The sequence below is a fragment of the Mesoplodon mirus genome (genome assembly GCF_964341445.2).
Source record: "Mesoplodon mirus genome assembly, chromosome: 4".
Taxonomy (NCBI): Eukaryota; Metazoa; Chordata; class Mammalia; order Artiodactyla; family Ziphiidae; genus Mesoplodon; species Mesoplodon mirus.
The window spans coordinates 100850804-100872522 of record NC_138979.1 but is presented as its reverse complement, the minus strand read 5'-3'; the positions used below and the strand labels follow the sequence as shown (position 1 = coordinate 100872522).

At 53.7% G+C, this 21719-nt stretch overlaps 3 protein-coding genes across 3 annotated transcripts in view; 2 read left to right on the top strand and 1 right to left on the bottom strand.

Moving 5' to 3' along the window:
• Positions 1–269: 269 nt before the first annotated feature.
• DUOXA2 (dual oxidase maturation factor 2) lies at positions 270–3853 on the top strand. The gene is made up of 6 exons (XM_082616915.1): positions 270–481; positions 1586–1643; positions 1924–2058; positions 2318–2531; positions 2894–3108; positions 3465–3853. Exons 1-6 carry the CDS (start codon positions 335–337, stop codon positions 3656–3658), a joined length of 963 nt encoding a protein of 320 aa, XP_082473041.1. The 5' UTR covers positions 270–334; the 3' UTR covers positions 3659–3853.
• A 974-nt stretch (positions 3854–4827) lies between these two features.
• LOC309801854 (dual oxidase maturation factor 1-like) lies at positions 4828–8136 on the bottom strand (the record flags this gene model as incomplete). The annotated part of the gene is given in 9 exon segments (XM_082616914.1): positions 4828–5087; positions 5089–5186; positions 5868–6085; positions 6350–6534; positions 6536–6564; positions 6819–6953; positions 7614–7650; positions 7654–7671; positions 7990–8136. Coding segments are annotated over 9 exon segments (1107 nt in total). The 3' UTR covers positions 4828–4847.
• A 6569-nt stretch (positions 8137–14705) lies between these two features.
• The window catches only part of DUOX1 (dual oxidase 1), a gene marked incomplete at its 5' end in the record, with an annotated part of 32975 nt that continues 25961 nt past the window's right edge, over positions 14706–21719 (top strand). The window contains 10 exon segments of the mRNA XM_082618756.1: positions 14706–14749; positions 15029–15343; positions 17244–17286; positions 17290–17320; positions 19603–19680; positions 19875–20008; positions 20012–20039; positions 20818–21005; positions 21170–21371; positions 21470–21636. Coding sequence (XP_082474882.1) covers positions 14706–14749; positions 15029–15343; positions 17244–17286; positions 17290–17320; positions 19603–19680; positions 19875–20008; positions 20012–20039; positions 20818–21005; positions 21170–21371; positions 21470–21636 — 1230 coding nt within the window.

Here is a 21719-nt window from a genome sequence, read left to right as displayed (position 1 = left end):
CCTCTGGGACCTGGCTGCAAAGCCCAGACACGGCTCGGCACGCTGCCCAGGCTGCTATAAAAAGGATTTCAGGTCCTGTGCGACTTCTAAACGCAGAGTGAACACGCAGAGCCCGCCCTCCCACCTACCTAACTCCGTCCCGGCCAACCCAGAGTGCCTGAGGGCAGCTAGCTGCTGCGCTTCCTTAGGGGCAAGCCGAGGCGCTCAGACTTGACTTGTCTATTGGGTCCAGTCCTCGCACGCAGGGAACGGGGTAAAGAGAAGTGGGATCCGGGCTCGGACGCCAGTGACCGCTCTCCCCGCTGGAACAGACCCAGCTCGGCCGGGTTGCGGCATGACTCTGTGGAACGGTGTGCTGCCCTTCTACCCTCAGCCCCGGCATGCCGCCGGCATCAGCGTCCCGCTACTCATTGTCATTCTGGTGTTCTTGGCCTTGGCTGCCAGCTTCCTACTCATCTTACCTGGGATTCGTGGCCACTCGGTAAGGGGGTACTAGAAGCTTGGGTATGGGGGTGGAGGGCATCAAGGACAGCATGTCTCTGGAGGACAGGACAGTTAAGACGGCAGCAAGATCTTCCGTGAATAGTCAAACTGAAGCACTGAACCAGACAGGTGGAGCATAGCCAGAAGTCTGGCCCAGCAAGCACCCCTTCCCAAGGTTAGGGAGAGGTCCCATACAAGACATCCAGAGGCTGACCCCAGCTGGAACATTCAGGAGGCTGCTGCAGAGAGTGGGTGCCCAGTCCAGTAATCCTGGGGCCAGTTCTAGTCTTCACGTACTGCAGGGGTCTCCTGCCTCTCCTCAGGCTGCACCTCCACTCCCATCCCACTCCCATCCCGACCTCAGGTGATGACCTTCTGGCCAAGAGGACAGAAACCAGCAACTCATACTGCTGTGTTTCACCTGTGCACTGGGTTGAGTCATGTGTGTGGGAGCCCCCATCCTAATGACAGATTTCTCCACAGAAATTTCTTCGAAGTTGTAGCAGACTGGGCACTTTTTCTTAGATTCCCTCCTGTCCCAGAACCTAAGTTTTCTGTTTTTCAAGTCTAGGAGGACCTAGCCTCCCTGAGTCTTGTGTTGGTTTTCTGGGAAACTGGCACACCTAGTAATATCTGAGAGGTTATGTTCGCATCTCCTCTACTTGGTGACCAGACCTTGAGGCCTCCCTCTCCTGAGGGAGGTGACCGCTGCCTGCCTAGCACTTCTGGACTCACTGAGCCTCATCATGGCAGTGACCCAAGCAGGAGGTGGGACCAGGACTAGGAGTCAGATAGCTAGAGAGGAAGGGGGATGAAGGTGGTGTGAGGGCACCAGATAGAGACAGCCCAGTTGCAGGGTGGACTGGAAAATGGGGCTGGGAGGCAGAATCATGCAGCCAGAAAACATTAGAAAATGCCAGTGGCTCAGAGGGACTTGCATGACTTGACTTCAGCCTTTAAAGGTCAGGAATGTAACTGGGAGAAGTGGGCAAGAGAGGGAAGTTGCAGAAGCACTAAAGGCCCGGGTGGCATGGGGTCAAGGGAGAGCTTGGGGACTCTGGTTGGGCAGTACCCAGGCCTGACCCAGTTCCTGCTCCTGCAGCGCTGGTTCTGGTTGGTGAGAGTTCTCCTCAGCCTGTTCATAGGAGCAGAAATTGTGGGTGAGTGTGTGATGCAGCGGAGCGGGAGAGGACCTGGGGTGAGGAAGGATGTGGCCTGAGGGCACCTGGGAAAATGGAGAACCGGGGATGGGTTCCCGCTCCCTCTTCCCATTCTCTTTCTAGTGCCCACTCTTCCACCCTTACCGTGTATATCCCTTTGGACTCCTAGACCCCCCCATCTCTGTTCAGTGTCCCAACTCCCATCACCACGCTCCCAATCCTATCTCCCCAATCTTCTCCCTAACCTTTCCCCTCCCCCACGGTTTGCCTCTCCCCACAGCGGTACACTTCAGCGCAGAATGGTCAGTGGGCAGAGTTAGCACCAATACATCCTACAAGGCCTTCAGTGCGGCACGCGTCCGAGCCCACGTCGGTCTGCACGTGGGCCTGGAGGGCGTGAATGTTACACTCACAGGTGAGGAGCTGCGGCGAAGTGAACTCCTGAGGTTGGCAGACACCATGGTTGGGGGTGTGTGGCAGGCAGGGGCAGCTGGAGGACCTGTGAGGACAGCTCCCACAAGCCCATATAGAATAGCTTTTGGCTCTCATTGATTTGTGTTTTCCCCAACCGCTGCCAAACCTACTTCTCTCAAGATTCTCACTTTCCTATCCGAATCCGCTTAGTTGCCCGGTCCTCGCTGTACGCAGCCGGGTGACGACGCCGCCCTCCGCAGGGAACCCAGTGCATCAGTTGAACGAGACCATCGACTACAACGAGCAGTTCATTTGGCGGATGGGCGAAAACTATGCTGGGGCGTACACGGAGGCACTGCAGAAGGGGCTGCCGGATCCAGTTCTCTATCTGGCGGAGAAGTTCACTCCGAGCAGCCCCTGCGGGGTTTACCGCCAATACCGCTTGGCGGGACACTACGCCTCGGCCACGCTGTGGTGAGCGCGGAAAGAAGACACTTTGCGTGCTTGGGCGCGCGCGTGCGTGTGTGTATGTGGCGGGGGTCGGGGTGGGGGCATGTGAGGCGGAGGATGTGAGCTACAGTTACAGCCCGACGCGCTGGGGGTGAGAGTTGCCGCCTCGCGCGCAGATGGTCACGAGGTCCGTACAGAGCGTGGGAATCCGAAGAGACCCAGCAATGGCTGGGCGCCGGCTACTCCCCTCCAGTGTTTCCCTGCGTCTCCGCCATCCCAGCCCCGGGCTTTTGTTCTGGGGCCGGGATGTAGGGGAAGCGAGCCCGTGGGAACCCGGGCGGGCTGGGGTAATCCGGCTCACAGCTCCGCTGGTCCCCTCCCCGCAGGGTGGCGTTCTGCTTCTGGCTCCTCGCCAACGTGCTGCTCTCCATGCCGGTGCCGCACTACGGAGGCCTGGCTCTCCTGATCACCGGCGCCTTCGCACTCTTCTCCGTCTTCGCCTTCGCCTCCATCTCCAGCGTGACTCTCTGCCAGCTCCGCCTTGGCTCCTCCGAGCTCACCACTCACTACGGTGCCGCCTTTTGGATCACGCTGGCCACGGGTGAGGACCGAGGGAACCGGCCCCCGGGTGTCTGGGGGCAGAGACGAGATTTATCCCAGCGTGCGCTTTCCGATTTGCAAAATGAGTTCACGTATATTATCTAATTTGCCCCTCTCAATAGTTCGTAGAGGCAGGCACTGTTGTGCCTATTTTACAGAGGAGGGGAAGGGAGTTCGGAAGGGTTCGGTATCTTGCCCCAGTGGCGTGCGAACCCGTGTATCATGTATGCCATATTAGAGGTCTTTCCGTGGTGGGTGTGTCTGGGGAGGAAACGCAAATACCTCCAATAGATGGAGACAGGCGGCCGGGTTCTGGAGCCCTGACCGCCCTCTTTACCCGCGACTGGGCTAACGCAGGCATCCTGTGCCTCCTCCTCGGAGTGGCGGTGCTGAGTCTCCACTACGCTCGGACCAACGCTCTTCGCACCTTCTTGGATGGAAGCGTCAAGGGCCTCGAAAGTCAGGCGAAAGGGAGCTCTCCTCTCATCCTCAACAACCCACTGCATAAGCAGTTCTGGGCCTCAGACTTAACCATCAGTACTAAACTGTGAAAGGGACTCAACCTCGGACTCCTACTCTGCCTTGGTCCCCCGCAGGCTGGGGAGCAGTGCCCACCGGGCCTGGGGAGCTCCGGGAGGGCACTGCGCTGGGGGCGTGGGGGTGAAAGGCCGGTGGCCTCAGATGTGCCGCCTGCACCCGGGAAAGAGTCTCCCAGGGTGAGCTGTAAATAAACTTTCTTCTTCTTCTTTTCTTTTTTTTTTTTTTTAAACTTTCTCCCATTGTTTTCCATGGCTTTTCGAGACTTTTTGGGATACAAGCTCTGGGGAGACTTCCCTGGGTTGGAGGCAGCCTAGTGCACTCTTTCTCTGCTTTGCCACAGACGCCGGATTCTCTGTGTCTGAAGAATGCAGAGTAACCGGGGAAAGGGTCTGGGAGAGGGTGCCCTCTAGTGAGCCCAGAGAAGAACCAATCGGAGCCTGCATCTTCCTGAGCTGCTCCAAGTGGATGGTAGCAGTGACCAGGCAGGTCATTCCCCCGCACCTCCACCCCCGCTGGCCCTGTGGGATCCCCCTCTGCTGGCCCAGCTGAGGGGGCTAAGAAGAAATGGCATTTTGGAGTTTATTCACTAGCTTCACTATTCATTAAAGGGGTGGTGTCTGAGGGCCGAGGTAAATGTCAGCAAGGCATAAAGCTGTAAATCCCAGGATTTTTTGTTTGTTTGTTTTAGGTCCTTGGCAAGTCCTACAGTCTTATGCGGCAAATTTGAGAACTGAAGCTCAGAGAGAATGGGGCACAATCGGTTAATATTAGATCTAGAACAAGAAGTTTGGTCTCTCCTCCCTCGCAGTATGTTCATTGTACCAAGAGATCACACAAGCTGGGGAAGTGAAGGGAGAACAAAAGGGAGCCAGGAAAAAGGAAAACAAGAGATGCAGAGGGATAAGAGGGAACATGGGAGAATCGCACTGTAAGCCCCCCGTACACGTATGTCATCATGTGGGTGGAGCTGGGTTTCAGTAAACGGCACCTCAAAGAGGCAAAGCCCCAAGGGGGGGGCAGGGTAGCTGGGCAGAAGGAGGGGCAGCCCCTGCCTGGTCTCATCACGAATGGCAGCAGGGTTTATGGCCAACATCTGCCTTAGAGCTTTTTGTTTTGTTTCATGTTTTAACATCAATAGGTAGAGCCTCTTTTCCTACTCCACCTACACATTGGGGCTGGGAACCTGATACAACCCATCCTTCAGGCAGTTCTGGTGGTTTTTTGGGGAGCTCCCAGTGAAGTCTGGAGCCAGATTGGAAGTCTGGGTGGCCACCAGGGAGATGAACTTTCCAGGGCACAGTCAGACTCCTCACAAGGCACCTCAGAGGAAGCCTCTGACAGAGGAATGTCCTGGGGCTCGGGACTCTCAGCTGTGCACCTGTAGCGAGGGCTCAGGGGTCCCCCTTCCTCAGGATCCCACTCCAGGACAGGGTCCTCTCCCACACTGGCTGAAGAAAGCCTGCAGCCTGTGGGCCACCACCATGGCCAGGCCCAGCAGCACACAGAGCAGTCCCGGGGATGAGGCAACAAGTATCCCGCCTTAGTGATAGTAACACCTTCCCAAGGACATCTTCTGCTAAGAGCATTAGGACACCTCTTAAGGGAAGCCTATCGTCCCTGCTTCAGGGCAACTTAGGCTCCGAGAAGTGACTGGCATAGGGTCATATGGCTGATGTGGCTCTGTTGCTCTGAGTTTTTGGACTCTAAACCCAGTGCTCCTTCAATTACATCCCAGGAGAGAGAGAGAGAGAGAGAGAGAGAGAGAGAGAGAGAACTCTGAAAACAGAGAAACCCTGGGGGGAGGGCAGGACACAGTGGGACAGGAGAGGACAATAAAACTGCAGGGCAATTTAAGGCTATGTGAAATAGGCACAGAGAAGTGTTCTAGGAATGGGGGACACAGAGAAGAGTGTTTGGGGGAAGGGGGGACATGAGATCGGAAGATCTGGGGAAGAGCTGGGTGAAGACAGAGTTGAGGGATGAGGGACATGACAGAGACAGAGATAAGACACAGGGGAGTAGGGATATATGAGGAGGGAGGGGCTGTGGGTCTGAGAAGGGGAAACCCAGCGATGAGGGATCTAAGACGGAGGGGGCTCTAAAGAGGGGAAAGGTCCCCAGAAGTGCCTCCCAGTCCCTGGAGGCAGACGCTCAACCCCACGGACCTGACGGGCCCCAGCCCTGAGTCCTCCCATCCCTGCCTTCAGGATTGGGCCTCACCTGTGGTCAATGTGATCCAGAAGGCAGGCCCACGGTGAGTGTGCAGTGTGGCAGTGCCCAAGCGTAGGGGACAGGGCGGGGTGAGTGACATGGCCGTGGAGAAGAAGAGCAGTCCCAACAGCTGGAAGACACCCGTGGCCAGCAGCACATGGCCACCATAGACCAGCACAGGCATGGACAGCATCACATCCGCCAGCAGCCAGCAGAGGAATGCCACCCTGGAGAGCCACGACCTGGGGAAGGCTGGCCCAGGCACCTCTACCTTGTTTGGGGTGAACTATCTGGAGGGGTCCAGTGGAGGCTCAGGGACCCAAGGACACCCCAAAGAGGTGAGGTAGGGATTCCTGCCTGTGGGCTTCCCAACCAAGCACCGGTGACTTGTGCCAGACTGTCCCACTAGGGGTCTGCACATGAGTGGGGGAGAGATGGGTAGAAACCCCACTCCTGGGTCTAGGCCAGCAGGGCCTCCGTCCCACCCTCACCACAGTGTGGCCGAGGTGTAGTGTCCCGCCAGGTGGTACTGGCCATGCAGGCCACATGGGCTGTGTGGGGTGAACTTCTCGGCCAGGTAGAGCACGGGGTCTGGCAGCTCCTTCTCCAATGCCTTTGCATACTCCTCGGCGTAGTTCTCCCCCAGGCGCCAGGTGAACTCCTTGTTGTAAACCGCCAGTCTCGTTCAGCTGCTGCACTGGGGTCCCTGGGGAATGGAGCAGCTGTGCTCAGCAGGGACCCGAGGGCCAGAGTGGGTATTTACCGGGGCAGAGGCTTATCACACTGGAAGAGGGCCAGGCTCTGGTCTCAAGTGAGAGAAGGCAGCTTCTGAGGCCTGAGAACTTCCCTTTCTACCTCCCCCGGCCCGGATCCTAGAGCTCTTTAGACCACACGAAACATAGACCCCAAAGCCACAGAGCAGAGGCTTTCCCTTCCTCCCAGGCAAGAGCCCTCCCTCACCTGTGAGCGTGATGTTGACTCCTCCCAGCCCAATCTGCAGCCCAACAGCGGTGCTGATCCATTCGGAACTGAAGGCGTTGTATGATGTGTTGGTGCTGACCTGGCCCACAGACCACTCAGAACTGAAATTCATGGCTGGGGTTGGGGAGTTTGATGTTCAGGCACTGAGGGAGGTCTGGGCATTGCTGGGTTAGTCAGAGGGAGAGCTGCAAGGGGACCATGTCAGTTTTGCTCATAGTTGTGTATCCATTAACCCGCCTAAGGCCTGGCTCATGGTAAGTTTGCCAACAATAGGTATGGGATGAATAAATGGGTCAGAACCTAATATCTCCCCTGGTCATAATCCTCTTCCCCTTGTCCCCCCTTCCTCCCCCCATATAGGGAGAGCTACTCAAGCAGTTGGGGCAGGAAACATTAACATAATAAACCATGCTGGGCAAACACAGAGAACTTCAACATAGAGACTTTCTATGTTTCCTATCGCCTAATCCCCAAAGCAAAGCAAGCAGCCCTCCACCATTCTCTCCCTCCAGGCTCTGTAGACCCTGTCCCCAAAGGCATTCATTTTGACCTGCTTTCCTCTGAATAAAAATGTTAGGAAGGTTGGAGAGATGCATCCAGGAGGCTTGCACCTGTCAGGGCAATGGTAGATGTGAGGGGATAAGGCCAGGGTGAGGGAGGCGTGTGGGCAGGGAGGTCTAGAAGCCCACCCTGAAGCAGAGCCTCTGTGAGGGAGCCAGCATAGAAGAGATGGGATGCAGGCAGCTGCCCAAGTCAGCTGCACTCCACACTCACCCAGGATCACAGCCCCAATGAATAAGCTGGTCACTACTCACAGGTTCCAGAACAGCCTCTGCATCACAGGGTGGGTGGGTTTAGGATGGAGCACCCTCCTTCCAAATCCACCCTTTCTCTTTCCAGACTTGGGAAGGGTGTTCTAAAACTGAGGTCACTTGGTCACCTGAGATCAAAGTGCCTGGCCCATAATAGATACTCAGTAATTACTGTTGAATCAATGAGCAGGGAGCTCTCTGCTGGGAGGGTGAGTGACGCTTTCTCGGGACTAGAATCTCTTTCCAGAATCTGACTGCAATCAGAAAGTCTGGCCCCCTCACCTCGAGGCCGGGGTCTCTCTGGGGCTGGGGTCTCCAGGGCTGGTTTTGTTTCTCACCATCTTGTCCCGAATGCCTGGCAGGATGATGATGAAGGTGACCAGTGAAGTCAGAAAGACAGCGATGATGACGGCCAAGGTGGTGACCATTGGGAAGTTCGGCTTGGGGCCAGCGTAGAAGGGGAATGTGTGTCCCAAAGCAGCCATTTTGGTGGGGTTGTTCAGGGGAGGTGGATGCTCTACAACAACAGTAGGTGTTTACTGAGCGCCCTCTATGTGCCACACACTGTTCTTGGTGCTGGAGACCCAGCAGAGGATAAACCAGACACTTCTCTGGTGCTCACCAGACGCCAGTGTTACTGCCATTTCCGCTACCCCTCAGCGATCCATCTCCCCATGTTTTAGCTGTGAGAGAATAAGGGTCTTGGCAATCAGTCTCTGTCGCTCCATGCTCCCTTGCTAACCCCCAGGTCCCCTAAACCAGTGCCACCACTACCCTCGAGGCTTCTCTGCTTCCTCTGGGACTGTCTTAAGAAACGTAATTCTCTTTTATCTCCCTCAGGCCTCCAGCACAAGCAGACGGATCACAGAACATAGAAAGAGCTATATTTTCTGTCAAGAGAAGGCGTAAGCCTGAAAGATGGTACAGATTACAAAAAGGTTGGCTTTCCTCCTCAGTCCCCAAAGAACAAAGACAAGATAGCTCTGCTAAGTACATAATCCAATTACGTCATCAGAGGGCTGATTCCCAGACCTGGCACTGCCCAGGCTGGTCTGACAAGCTTTCTCGGGCACCCTGGCTCCTGTTCTGGCAACTCGAGAGCGATCGAGCTGAACTGAGCTCACCTCAATAAGCACTGAAGGAGCCTGCCCTCCACTAGGGCACAGTGCTGGGGCCAGATGTCCTTCTGCCCCACACATCATCCACAGCAGCCTTCCTCCTTGATTTAAATTCCTAGGCTTCATTTCAGGTCAAACCCTGGCTTAGCTCTTTTCTGTCTGTCCCCTGATCTCAGAGCTATTTTGGCTCTAGTTTGCCTCTTTGCAGACAGGATATTGGGGAAATGGCACCTACATTTACTGTGTTTTGTAAACACAGACAGAATGATTGCAAGACATGCTATTAAGTACCATAAAGAAAGAAAGAGGAAAAAACACTGCCAATTAAACAATGACAGCCATCGCTGGTAAAACGCACCTCAGTTTCAGAGATGTCAAAATGTGAAAAAAAAAATGCATCTTACAATCAATGAACCCAGCTCTGCTCATTTCCCTGTGTATAATCTGTACTGGGGCCTTGGTACCCAGGAGGCTCCATAAGTTACAGTCTGACCAGGTAGTGTCTTAAGTGATACAGTGAAAGAATAAGCTTAGAAGTTTAGCAGCTCTGTGTTTGAATTCTGCCTTTGCCACTTTAAGTTACAGAGACTTGGGTGTATTTTAAAAATAGGGATGATGATGATAAGGCATACTTCACAGGGTCATTGTGAATATGAAACAAGATTGTGTCTGTAAAGTGTTAAGAATAGTGCCTGGAACAGAATAATATTCATAAATGGAAGCCACCAGATTGGGAAGGAGGGGACATTTCATTACTCCATTTATCTCTTTCACCAATCCTTCTTAGTGGGAACCCTGGGCAGGAATCAGTTCTGGGTCTAGTTCTAGTTCTTCACTGACTGATTTTTTTTTCTTTTCTTTTTAAATTTTTTTGGCCACACTGTATGGCATGTGGGATCTTAGTTCCCAGACCAGGGATTGAACCTGCACCCCTGCATTGGAATCGTGGGGTCTTAACCATTGGACCGACAGGAAAGTCCCATTCACTGACTGATTTTATAACTGGACAGGCAAATGACAACCTCCCTGTTTCTTGGCTTCCTCATCTGCAGTTGGATATGATGATCTCCAGGACCCATTCTAGTTCTAAATTCTGTGATTCTCTATGACACATCGTAGCTCCCAACCTCTCTCTCTCCTTCTAGGCTGGCCACCTCCTGGTGCTGTCTCTGGGGGGGGGGGGTAGCATGGTATCACGCAGAGACAAAGAGACAGTTTAAACATTTAATTCTGTCTTTTGGGCAAGTGAAATAAACGCTGTCTCAGTTTTAACATGAAGTTTTGCTTTTTTTCCTTAACTCTTCAACTCTCCCATTCCAGAGGAATGTGTATCTCCTTTCTTCTTGGGCTCTGACTCCATTCCTGCCTGCCTTCACCACCACCTTTCTCATCAGTTCTCCCCCTTTCTCTTGGTGACTTTTCAGCTTCTCTTTCTCTGCTGGCTCTTTCTCTCAAGGATATGCTTACATTTCTCCCATCTTAAGAGCACAAAGAAAAGGAACTCTTTCTCTTGACCTTTTGGGTCCCCTCCAGCTACTATCTTATGCTACTCTCTCCCTTTCACAGCCAGGCTTTTGGGAAGAATAGTCTATGTATGTCCACTGCCTTATTTCCTCAGTGAACCTGGCTTCTTCCCATCCCCAGCTTCTCTCCTTTAGGTTACCAAGCGGTAAATCTAAAGGGAAATGTTCACTTTTCATCATTCCTGATCTCTCTGTAGTAATTCCTCTTTCTTCAGGCTTCCTCCCGGGGCCTCCATGACACCATGTTCTCCTGGGTCTCCTACCTTTGGCCAACACTTCTGTGGCTCCTTTGCTAGTTCTTTCTCCCCTCTTAAACATTTATGCTCCCTAGGATTCTGTCTTGACTCTCTTCTTCCAGCACTCTTCATGATTCCCTCGGCAAGTTCATCCATTCCCATGGCTGATGCTTCTCAAATCTATGTCTCCACATAGACCCCCTACTTGGGCTCCAAACACAGAAGGGCCAGCTATCCTCTGGACATTTCACTTGGCTGTTCCACGGATGCCTTGGATTTAACAGGTCCCAAACTGAATTCACTGTCTCCACTCTGCTTTTTCTTCTGTTTTATTTGTCTCTTTGGTGGCATCACCACCTCATCAATCAAATAAGCCAGAGAGCTGAACCATCTTACCTCCCAAATATTTCTTGAAACCACCCAGGCATTTCCTTCCCTACTGCCTCTGCCCTAATTCAGCCTCATCCTATCTGGCCCGGTGCCACAACAATTCTTCTAACAAGCAAATATAATCATTTCACTTCTTTGCTCTGGGTTAAGTCTAATCTTCTCACCATCACATGCAAAGTCCTTTGTGATCTGGTCCCACCCGCACTTCCATCTCCATCTTTTGTGCAATCTAATCTCTAGCCATACTAAACTACTGGCCTCTCTTTGAATCTGACACGCTCTTTCAAGCCTTCGTGCCTTTGTATACGCTATTTCCTCTGTCTGGAATGCTCTTACTCCCATGGCAAACTCTTCACCCATCAAGTCTCAGCTTGTGTTACCACCTCTGTGAAGTTTCCTCTGACGTCATCAGGCCAGGGTAGATGTCCCCACCTCTAATGTTCTGACTGCATTTTGAACATACCTTCACAATCACAATAATTACACTGCACTCTAACTGTGTGAACGTTTAGAACCCAGTAGCTTCTAATCTCCTAAAGGGCGACGACTTCGTCTTTCCATCTTTGCATCCCCTGCATGCAGCATATACTTACCAATCAGTCTGTGGATGGAATGGATGAATATATGAATGAACGAGTCCCTATCCCTGCAAGAGGCATCTTCTGTTTTGCACACAAGAGGGAGCTATGATCCCTCACGGCCCTCTATCATAATCATTCAACATTAACTATCACCAATATAGGGCTAAGGACTGGACAGGAAGGGATTTGGCCAACCCTGTCAATTTTTAGTGCTTTCACAAAATTTTCAGAAAGTCTCTTCCAACAGTTGGAGTCTCCAAAGCATGAATGTTCATGTTTAACTGAATTTGAAACATAAATTTCAACTCCAGCTGAAGATAAGTAAGAATCTGAGGATTAAATTATTTTGTAAAATATGTGATAGTGATACTTTTTTTTTTTTTTTTTTTTTTTTTTTTCTTTTTTTGCGGTATGCGGGCCTCTCACTGTTGTGGCCTCCCCCGTTGCGGAGCACAGGCTCCGGATGCGCAGGCCCAGCGGCCATGGCTCACGGGCCCAGCCGCTCCGCGGCATATGGGATCCTCCCAGACCGGGGCACGAACCCGCATCCCCTGCATCGGCAGGCGGACTCTCAACCACTTGCGCCACCAGGGAGGCCCATAGTGATACTTTTTAATATTTATTTTATTTTATTATTTATTTGGCTGCGCCAGGTCTCAGTTGCAGCATGTGGGATCTTTTTAGTTGCAGCATGCAGGCTCTTAGTTGCGGCATGCGTGTGGGATCTAGTTCCCTGACCAGGCATCAAACCCGGGCCCCCTGCATTGGGAGCGTGGAGTCTTAACCACTGGACCACCAAGGAAATCCCAGTGATACTTATTTTAAAGCAGATATTTATTGGTCTAAGAATTTTTTATTTATGACACCTAGACTGAAGCCGTTACAATTTTGATGGAAGGCTATATGATTTAGGAAAGGCTATAAAATGTAGAATATCTTGGTTAACATAGAAAGATAAAGCAAGTCTGAATACATAGTATTCAAGTAACAGTAAATGTTATATGCTGGAATTTCAAAAACAAATATTTGCAACATAGGCAAATAATAAAGGTGCAATGTATTTTGATCAGGGTCATGTATTAGCATTATTCCTGCATTTATTTCAAAGAGAGGTTATAAAATATTTTATAAGAATGGCTCATCTCTATTAACATGATGATTCAAAGAAACACTAACAAAAGGGTTTCTGTATCTTAAGTACAGAAGAACATGTTAACTTATCTCCAATTCTCCAAAACATTAAAATTGACTAAAGCAAAAAGACAGTTGGTGAGTAAAACTTACCTTAATCCCTTCTTGTTCAGTTTAATGAATTAGGTCTTCTTTAATCTACATTGCCCAATTTAAAGTTAATTTTTATTGACCCTGATCCTAATTTGGTTTTAATTATTAAGCTAAGAGGCCTCCTGCATGAAGAGGTGGGACTGAAATGAAAAGTTCCCACACCCAATAATCTTGCTTTTCCTACAAAGCTTGTAGTTTCCCTTGGGAACATCTTCCTCCCTGGCTTGCCAAGGAGGGTCTGACAGTAGAATTTTTCTAATCTGAGAGAAATCTCATGTCAATCTTCACTCCACCACTTCTCCCCTAGCTGACTACCATGATTGTTATATTGATATAAATATATACTAATATAAATAAGCACAGGATACAGTCAGACATACACCTGCAGGTTCTTATAAGCAGAAATACAGACACAAGAAGGAAGGAGTTCCCAGTAACAGACATCTAGACACAAAAACGCTGCATCAGAGGCTCCTGTGACAAAACTGAGGTGCTTTCTCACAGGGTGAGCCAATCCCTACACTTTGGGGGTTCTCCTTTCTCACCTGGCCTGGAAAGGTAAGGGACACCTTTTCCCTTTCTGAACTCCCTTGAAATACTAAAGCATTTCTCATACTCAGTTGCATTTCCGATACAGTTACCCATTCCTTACCTACCACAGAAGTGGGGTTCCTGTGTGTGTATGAGGGATGGCCAAGAAATAAAGCTACAATCTTTTAAGGAAATATAGCCTAGTACAAGCTCCAGACTTCAGCATTCGAAGTTCTTATGTACTTTCTTAATGCTCTGTGGCCTCTGGTAACTTCACAGGGATTTCTTCTGAAGTCTTCCCCTGACTGCCTTCCCCTTCTTCTAGAACCCATAAAGACTACTAATTCTCTACAAAGGGGGAGTGAGTGACATGCCTGGAGTTGCCAAGAGCTCTTATTGGTGATACAGACCTACTAGAATGTGATGGTTTATTTCTCTGGTTAGGGTGGACCCCATTCAAAGTTTACAGCTCTGGATGGCTAAGAGGACCCTGTCCAGAACTCCTGTCCCAGTCTCTTTTCTTCAAGAAGGTGTGTGGGCGTGTGTATGTGTGCTTTTGCACCAAAGTAGGAGTTAAGTGGAGAAAGAGAACAAGATCTGAAAAGCGCGCTGGGGCAGGAATCCCTAATAAGGGCTGAGGTGTGTGAGGAGACTTGGGGTGCTGAATCACGCCAGTCAAACTATCTATACTCCAGTTAAGCAGAGATAAACCTTGGGACCTTATTAAGTTTGTTGTTGTTGTTTTGTTTTGTTTGTTTGCCTGTTCTTAGTTTCTCACCATACTTTGTTTTTGAACTCCCACTAGATCTGAACTTGGTCTGGGCGGATGCAGGAAGTGCGCCTCTAGGGGCCGGGACGGGGACAACACTTCAAGGTACCCTCCAAAACCCACCCGGACCGCACAGACCCCAGCAGACGCATCCCCGCCACTCAAACCCGGACCGCTGTTTCCTGCCTTCGCCTCTTCTAAACACTGCGTGCCTCGCAGCACGCGCAGCTCTCCTCGTGGTGGAACCTCACACGCAGCGCTCCCAGGGATGGGATAGAGAAGGAACCAGTTCTGGACGTTCTGTCGTCCAAAGCGCACGCCCTTTCTCCTGGCGGGGCTCTCTTCCAACCCCCACTCTTCTAATTCACTTAAGTACTAGACTATGACCAGACAAACCGGGTCCGGGATGCTTTCCCGCCCTCCCCCCAGCCCCCCACTCCAAGTAGCCTCAACCTACTCAGACCACACCTGAGGCTCTGAGGCGCTGCGCCCGCCCCCACCCAGCCTGAGACAGAAAAAGGACGGGTGCACGAGAACCGTGTCCTACGCAGCCATCCCTCGGACCCCTGCTTCTCCTCGCCCCTTGCCCACAAACCCGGGCAGTTCTAGCACAAACCTAGCGATGCAATCCGGGGTCCGGCAGGGCGCGGGAGGCCCTCGAGGGCGGTGAGACCCCCGAGATCTCACGAGGACCTCCGGGAGGTGGGTGTTACCACGGACTCTTAAAGGGTCTTAGGACGGATGCCTTGCTCGAACGCGTGGCCTGGTCTGCAGGCGTTGACCGATCCTCTTGGTCTTAGAGCCCAGATCCGCCCGCGTGGAGAGGATTTGGGGGGCGCCTCCTCCGTCCCCTCGCACCCTCTCCCCCTCTTCTGCCCTCTCCCCAGCCCCAGCAGACCGGTAGAGGCGGACTTGCCCTTTTCGCCGTTCACTCGGCCGCATTAGCCGAGCCTCGCCACGGACAGGACATCTACCCCATCTGAGCCCTGCGAACCCGTGCGGTCTCACCTTGCGCGCCCGGGTCCCCTCGGAGCCCCTCGGCGGTTCCCGGCGCGCCCGCTTTTTTCCGCTCCACCCCACCCCGCCCCGCCTCGCCCCGCCTGAGTACTGGGACGTGCGGTCCCTTCTTCACCCGCCAGCCCCGCCAGCCCGGGCGCAGAGCTGGAGAGGGAGCCGGACCCGAGCGCAAGTCGCGGGCCCAGCTGTGAGCCCGGCGGGAGACAGTCCGCCGTCCGCGCTCGAGAGACGCCGCGACCGCAGGTCAGACCCAGGAGGGCACCCCCGCCCGCGGGCCCGGGCGCTCCGGGGAAGGTGACTGCGGTGGCGTGTGCTCCAGCGCCGCCACGTTTTTGAGGGAAGGGGAATTCTAGCTTTGGCCCCCCTGAGCCTCCGTTCTTAACCTGAGGCTAAAATGAGCCTGTGAGGTCCTATCCTCCCCCGCCCCCCGCTCCCCCACCAACGACGGTTTGGAGAGACTGGATTCTTTGGGAACTGGGAATGTTGGGTGGCCTAGTTTGCCTGGGCCTAGGGGCTCTCTCTGGAGCTCCTCTTGGTACCAGCACATCATGCCAGAAAGGGAACTTTGGGCATTTAGAGTCCAGGCTTTTTTTTTTCCCCCCTTCAGCCCTCCCTTGGGACCACGTTGGACTACTTATGGAGCTGACTCATCTTTTCCCTAGCCCAGGGTCACCACACTAGACTTTGGGCCTGGAAAGCAGCCATGTGGGGAAAGAACCAGGCAACCTGTGTTCCCTCCTGGTTCTACCACAGCCCGGGGGCTTCACTGCCCTGTCGTGAGGCTGTGCTTTCCTTTCAAGGTTGTTGGGAGGTTACGGAACCAGCGATGCTGCGTAAATGGTTGTGGCTACCCACCCAAAAGGAGTGGTTACGAAGCATGTCCACCTTCCCCTTCAGTTTCTCGCCACAGCCTGGCCTGAAAGCTCACTGCATGCTTTTACTGGTTGAGTGGTACACCTGGCTGGGGCCCAGACTCCTGAAGACGTAGTGGTGGGGGGAAGGGGCAAGACATCCTGGATCAGGGAAGGACCACTGTGGCCACTTCAGCATGTCCAGCCTTTTGCCTTTAACCATCCAAAGCCTTTCACTGGGGTGGAGTGAGTGGAATGCTGAGCTTTTGAATTATGCTGGGCCTACATTTTTTTCATTTGTTTAATGGGCGATGTCAAGTCGGGGAGGAGATCATCCTCTGGGTTCCCTCCTCTGTGACTAGACAACCTGTCCAGGAGCCCTGAGGCTCTGGCTAGAGATGAGGCTTTCCCTGAGCTCCTACCTTAGTCTACTAGACAGTTCCCCAGCCCCACCCCACCCCCTTCTCCATATTGCCTTTAGAAGGTCTTCACTGGCCTTAGGCACTCCTTGCGTCACTCAGGAGTCCCATCCTGAGTCCCCTGCTGCCTCTGTTTCCCTGTCATCCCTAGGTGATTTGCTGGCCTGGGAGAGAGAGCAGGAAGCCATCCCCAAACACATAAGCACCGGGGGCTGCATCCTTTCTGAGTCTGCCCAGAGAAGCCAAGCTCCAGCCTACCCTCTCTATATCACATTTACATAACATCTGTCACTTTTCTTGCTTGGAATTCAACCTCATTCTCACATTTGATTATGGCAACCAGGCTAGGAGGTAGACAGTTCAGGCATGTGTACTCCCATAACCAGAAGAGGAAACCAAGGTCCAAAGCAGATAAGTGACCTGCCTAAGATCACACTAGTGGACTGGCAGCCGCACAGTGTCCTGGCCTCAACCCAGTGTTCTGGCCCCCAAGCAAGACTCTGTCCAAGGAACACACACACACACACACACGGCAGGAAGCTGAGTCAAAGCAAGGTTTCCAATTAATCGGAGAAAGTAAAATCCAGGAAGGCAGAGATTTCTGTCTGCTTTGTTGATCACTTAATCTCCAGTGCCTAGGTCAGTGCCCGCTATATAGTGGGTGCTTATCAAGTGTTTGTTGAATGAATGAAAGATTCTGGGGAGAGAGTCAGTCTCCTGCCATTTGCTACACACTCTGGTCTTGGCCCAGCCCCGGGCCTTGATTCATAGGGGCCTCAAGAGGCCCTGACTCTCCTGAACTGCTGGAGCTCATTCTCTCGGTCCTTTGTCTTTTTTCTAGGGTCCCCATTTTAGGCTGTTCTAACAACCGAGCCCTATTAACATTTTAATCGTGGGCTTCCGCTTGGCTCTGGCATGAACACTCCTGGTTGGGCCGTGGGTGCCCATGGGTGAGTACAGATTGGAGGAGAAACACAGCTAGGAGCAGAGGAACCCAGCATCCTCTGGGGTCCTCCAAGGACAGAAGCTGTGTCATATTCACCTCTGTATCCCTAGTCCCTAGCTAACCCAGCACGCTGCACATGGTAGATGCTCATTTCAAGCTTCTTGACTAGATGAATGGATAATGGAATGAAAAATTTCCCCAAATACACAGAATTAGGGCGCCTTCATCTGCTGTGTCGGCACTTCCTATTTTATTCCTTACAATCTGGGGGCCCTTTCTCTCTCTTCTGTCTTCTCTCTTTCTTCATGCAGTAAGGACCCCTGACACCCCATAGAGGAAAAGACTGATTAGACACACAGAACAATAAAGGATCTTGGTATCGGACTGGACCCAAAGCTAAAGGGAAGTCACCAGGGTTTTAACACCATATGATAAAAACAAACACAAAAATCAATAAGATCTGGGAGTTTCCTGGTGGCCTAGTGGTTAGAATTCTGGGCTTTCACTGCCGTGGCCTGAATTCAATCCCTGGTCGGGGAACTGATGGCATGGCAAAAAAAAAAAATATCCATAAGCGTTCGTTACTTCAGCTTTGGACAGTCTCTTATTAGAATCTGAGGCCATTCTCTGTAGTCTGGGTCTCTGAGGAGAAAAGTGGGCTTAAGGTGCCACAAATTAGGTTTAAAAGAGCAAGTCTCGGGCTTCCCTGGTGGCGCAGTGGTTGAGAGTCCTCCTGCTGATGCAGGGGACATGGGTTCGTGCCCCAGTCGGGGAAGATCCCACATGCCGTGGAGCGACTGGGCCCGTGAGCCATGGCCGCTGAGCCTGCGTGTCTGGAGCCTGTGCTCCGCAGTGGGAGAGGCCACAACAGTGAGAGGCCCACGTACAGGAAAAAAAAAAAAAAAAAGAGCAAGTCTCTGATCATCAGGGGTGGGGGATGCACGAGGAGAAAGCAGAGAGAATCTGTGGCGTGATCGGTCTTGGCTGGAGGCGATAGCATGGTGAGGCGGCCCGTACAGTTTCTCCCTTGCCAAAGCTGCTCACGTTCCCTTTCCTCCCAGTCCTCTCCTTGCCTTGGCCTTGGATTTTCCTTTTTTTCCCCAGCTCTTGCCTCTTGTTCCCAGAGGTATTCTCCCCCATACCCTGCCCAAGAGGCGGCCTCCTTGTTCTGCCACCGGCTCATCTTATTTTAGAGATCACATGCATGTGGCTGCCCTAGTTCCTGCCCCATGTCCTGGATCCTTAGTTGAGTTCTTTGCTCAAACATCAGGGCTTGAGTCATCTTCCCTCTCAGACCCCCTGGCGAGCGTATGTATGATGTGTGCTGATGTGCGTGCTCCCAGGGCATGGGGCAGGAAAGTAGCTCTGAGATCCTGTCCTTGGTCTGAGTGGAGAGACAACCGGAGGAATGGGTCTCTCTGGCTGATGAGAGTCCTTTTCTTTTCTCTGTTCTCTGAGGTGAGCAGAGAGGGAGCCTAAGCCCTGTAGCCTCCTAGTTTGGGGAAAGGACTCTGGCTGGTCATCTGATCTACTGACCAGAAGGATCCTTGCTCCACTTCTGATTCTAGACCCTTCCTTCTGCCCGCACTGTCTGAGTTCTTCCCTCAACAGCTGAGTGCTTCCTCCTAGACCCTAGTTTTTGGAGAATAAAATAGGGTCAATAGAGGAATCATATGGGGAACATGATGCCCCAGAAGAGGAGGCAGCAAGGTTATCCGTATGACCAGTCAGTCCCTGATGTCACCCAAGAAACTGGGGAAAAGATCGGGGTAGCAATAGTCCCCAGAGCCACAGCCCCATGGCCCATACCCTTGCTCTGAGAGCGGCTCAACGAGAGAGAGCCAAGCCCCTCTCCATATTTCCCCTGCCCAGGGGTGAGTCACAGAATGACATGTCCTTCACTGGGTGGAAGAGTGGCTGGCTCTTGCACTGTATGATGTATTAGGGCTGGGAACAGTTTCTGTCCTGTCCCCCAGGGAGTTGGGGTGTGAGGGCAGTTAGAAGGCTCCTACATCCCTTGCGCCACCGCCACTGTTCTCTTTCACCCTCCTCTTCCTCTCTGAGGCCATTTATCAGCACACACTGGCCATACCACTTTAGTGCTCCCTGCCATATTTGTCCAGTGAGCAGCTTAAAGACTGGGCTTGAGTTTGGACATACTTTGCCCTGGGTAAACTCCCTCCATACCCTACCTCCTGCACTGTGCTGGGTATCCACTTTCTGCTGCTGGCCTGTCCTCTCACGCACTGACTTGCTCAGCTGCCCCTTCCCTCTGTTCTCACACAGGAGCTCAGAACCCCATTTCATGGGAGGTGCAGCGATTTGATGGTACAACAACCATGGAGCACAGATGGGGCAGCAAAGGTAGGTGAGAGCCAAGTGGAGATGGAGCCCCAGGGTCAGGGAGGTCGCCACCGCTAAGGGGCAAGGGCTGGCAGGTACCAGCAAAGGCTCACCCATTCCTAAGGTTTTAGGATCTGTGGTGTGGAAAGGAGCCTGGCAGAGAGGTCAGGGAGCCCCCTGAGGATTCATCCTTGTCCCTACCCCTCCTACTCTAGGCTCTCGGCTGCAGCGCCTCATCCCAGCCAGCTATGCAGATGGTGTGTACCAGCCCTTACGAGAGCCTCACCTGCCCAACCCCCAGGCACTTAGCAACACAGCCATGAGGGGCCCCGCAGGGCAGGCCTTCCTGTGAAACCGCACAGTGCTGGGAGTCTTCTTCCATGAGAGCCTCAACCTCTGGGGAAGGGAGGCCAGTGGGGTCAGCTGGACACCTCTGTGTCTGCGGCAGGGAGTCAGGGAATGAGGGAGAGAGTGATGGAGGGTCTGAGAGACGGGGTGAGAGATGGAAGAGGAGGCAATGGGGTGGGGTAGGGGTCGGAGCAGGGGGAGAACGTCTGCTTGGGGGAGGCATAAATCTACACCACCTTGAGTTGTTGATGGGAGTGGGGTTAGAGGAGCATGGAAATAATCTGGTAGGTACTCTTGGGGGGACTCTGTTCTCACTCTGCCCCATGTGGCTCCTAGGACAGGTTCAGGGCAGGGTTCTGATTCTGGTAAGAGGACTGGGGGTGGGCCAGCAAAATGGGGGTGACAGGTGGGCCTGACTGCAGTGACTGTGGGTTGTTGGCTCCCAGCAGGAATGCTCAGCTCCTGCTGGCCATCCATGGTGCCCAAACTTGCTTTCCAGTGTCCAGTGTCCCACTGAGGCTGGCAGGCCCTTTGGGCAGGCTGCTCCCAGCTGCATGTTGGAGCCGGTGCTGCCAGCCCTACTGCTTAGGCACATTCACTGGGCACCTCCCAGTTACCAAGGAGAAGACCAAACTTAAAACGAACCCAGTTTGGATGAAGGCTTGGGAAGGAGTGGGGAGGTCAAGGCTTACACTTGCCCATAATGGCTTCTGAGTCTTTTGAAGCTTCAAGGGAAGGGGGTGGGGGGTCTAGATATATGGCTCGGTGGCCCTCAGCTGGCCCTCCCGCGCCCTCCCCCACTGCGGGCAGGCTACCACGTGCTCTCGGACCTGGTGAGCGTGGAAAAGCCTGGCTGCCCGGCCGAGTTCCTCAGCATCCACATTCCGCCCGGAGACCCCGTGGTCGATCGCGACCAGAGCGGGGACGTGGTGCTGCCCTTCCACAGGAGTCGCTGGGACCCCGAGACCGGACAGAGCCCCAGCAACCCCCGGGACCTGGTGGGCGGGGCAGGCGGCTGGGGTGGGGTGGGGTGGGGCGGGACCTGAGGCAGCTGAGGAGAGGCTCCCACCCCCAGCACACCTGCAATGGCCGCCCGGCCCTCGCCCTCCCTGAGCCGCCTCGGCCACCCGAACCCCGGCTCAGCCTCCCGCTGTCCCCGCAGACCAACGAGGCGACGGGCTGGCTGGACGGCAGCGCCATCTATGGCTCCTCGCACTCCTGGAGCGACGAGCTGCGGAGCTTCTCCGGGGGGCAGCTGGCGTCGGGGCCGGACCCCGCCTTCCCCCGGGACGCGCAGGACCCGCTGCGCATGTGGACGGCGCCCGACCCCGCCACGGGACGGCGCGGGCCCCGGGGACTGTACGGTGAGGCGGCGGGGGCGCGGGCGGGGGGCCGGCGAGGTGCGCCCCCCTCGGGCCCACCCGCGCTCAACTCCTCCCCTGCGTCCCCACCGCGCGAGCAGCCTTCGGGGCGGAGCGAGGGAACCGCGAGCCCTTCCTGCAGGCGCTGGGCCTGCTCTGGTTCCGCTACCACAACCTGTTGGCGCAGAGGCTGGCCCGCCAGCACCCGCTCTGGGGGGACGAGGAGCTGTTCCAGCACGCGCGCAAGAGGGTCATCGCCACCTACCAGGTCGGTCGCGCGGCCCTGCCCCCACGTCCTGGTCCCCGGGAGACTCCGCTGCCCCGCAGAGCCCTCCATCCTTGGACAAGCCC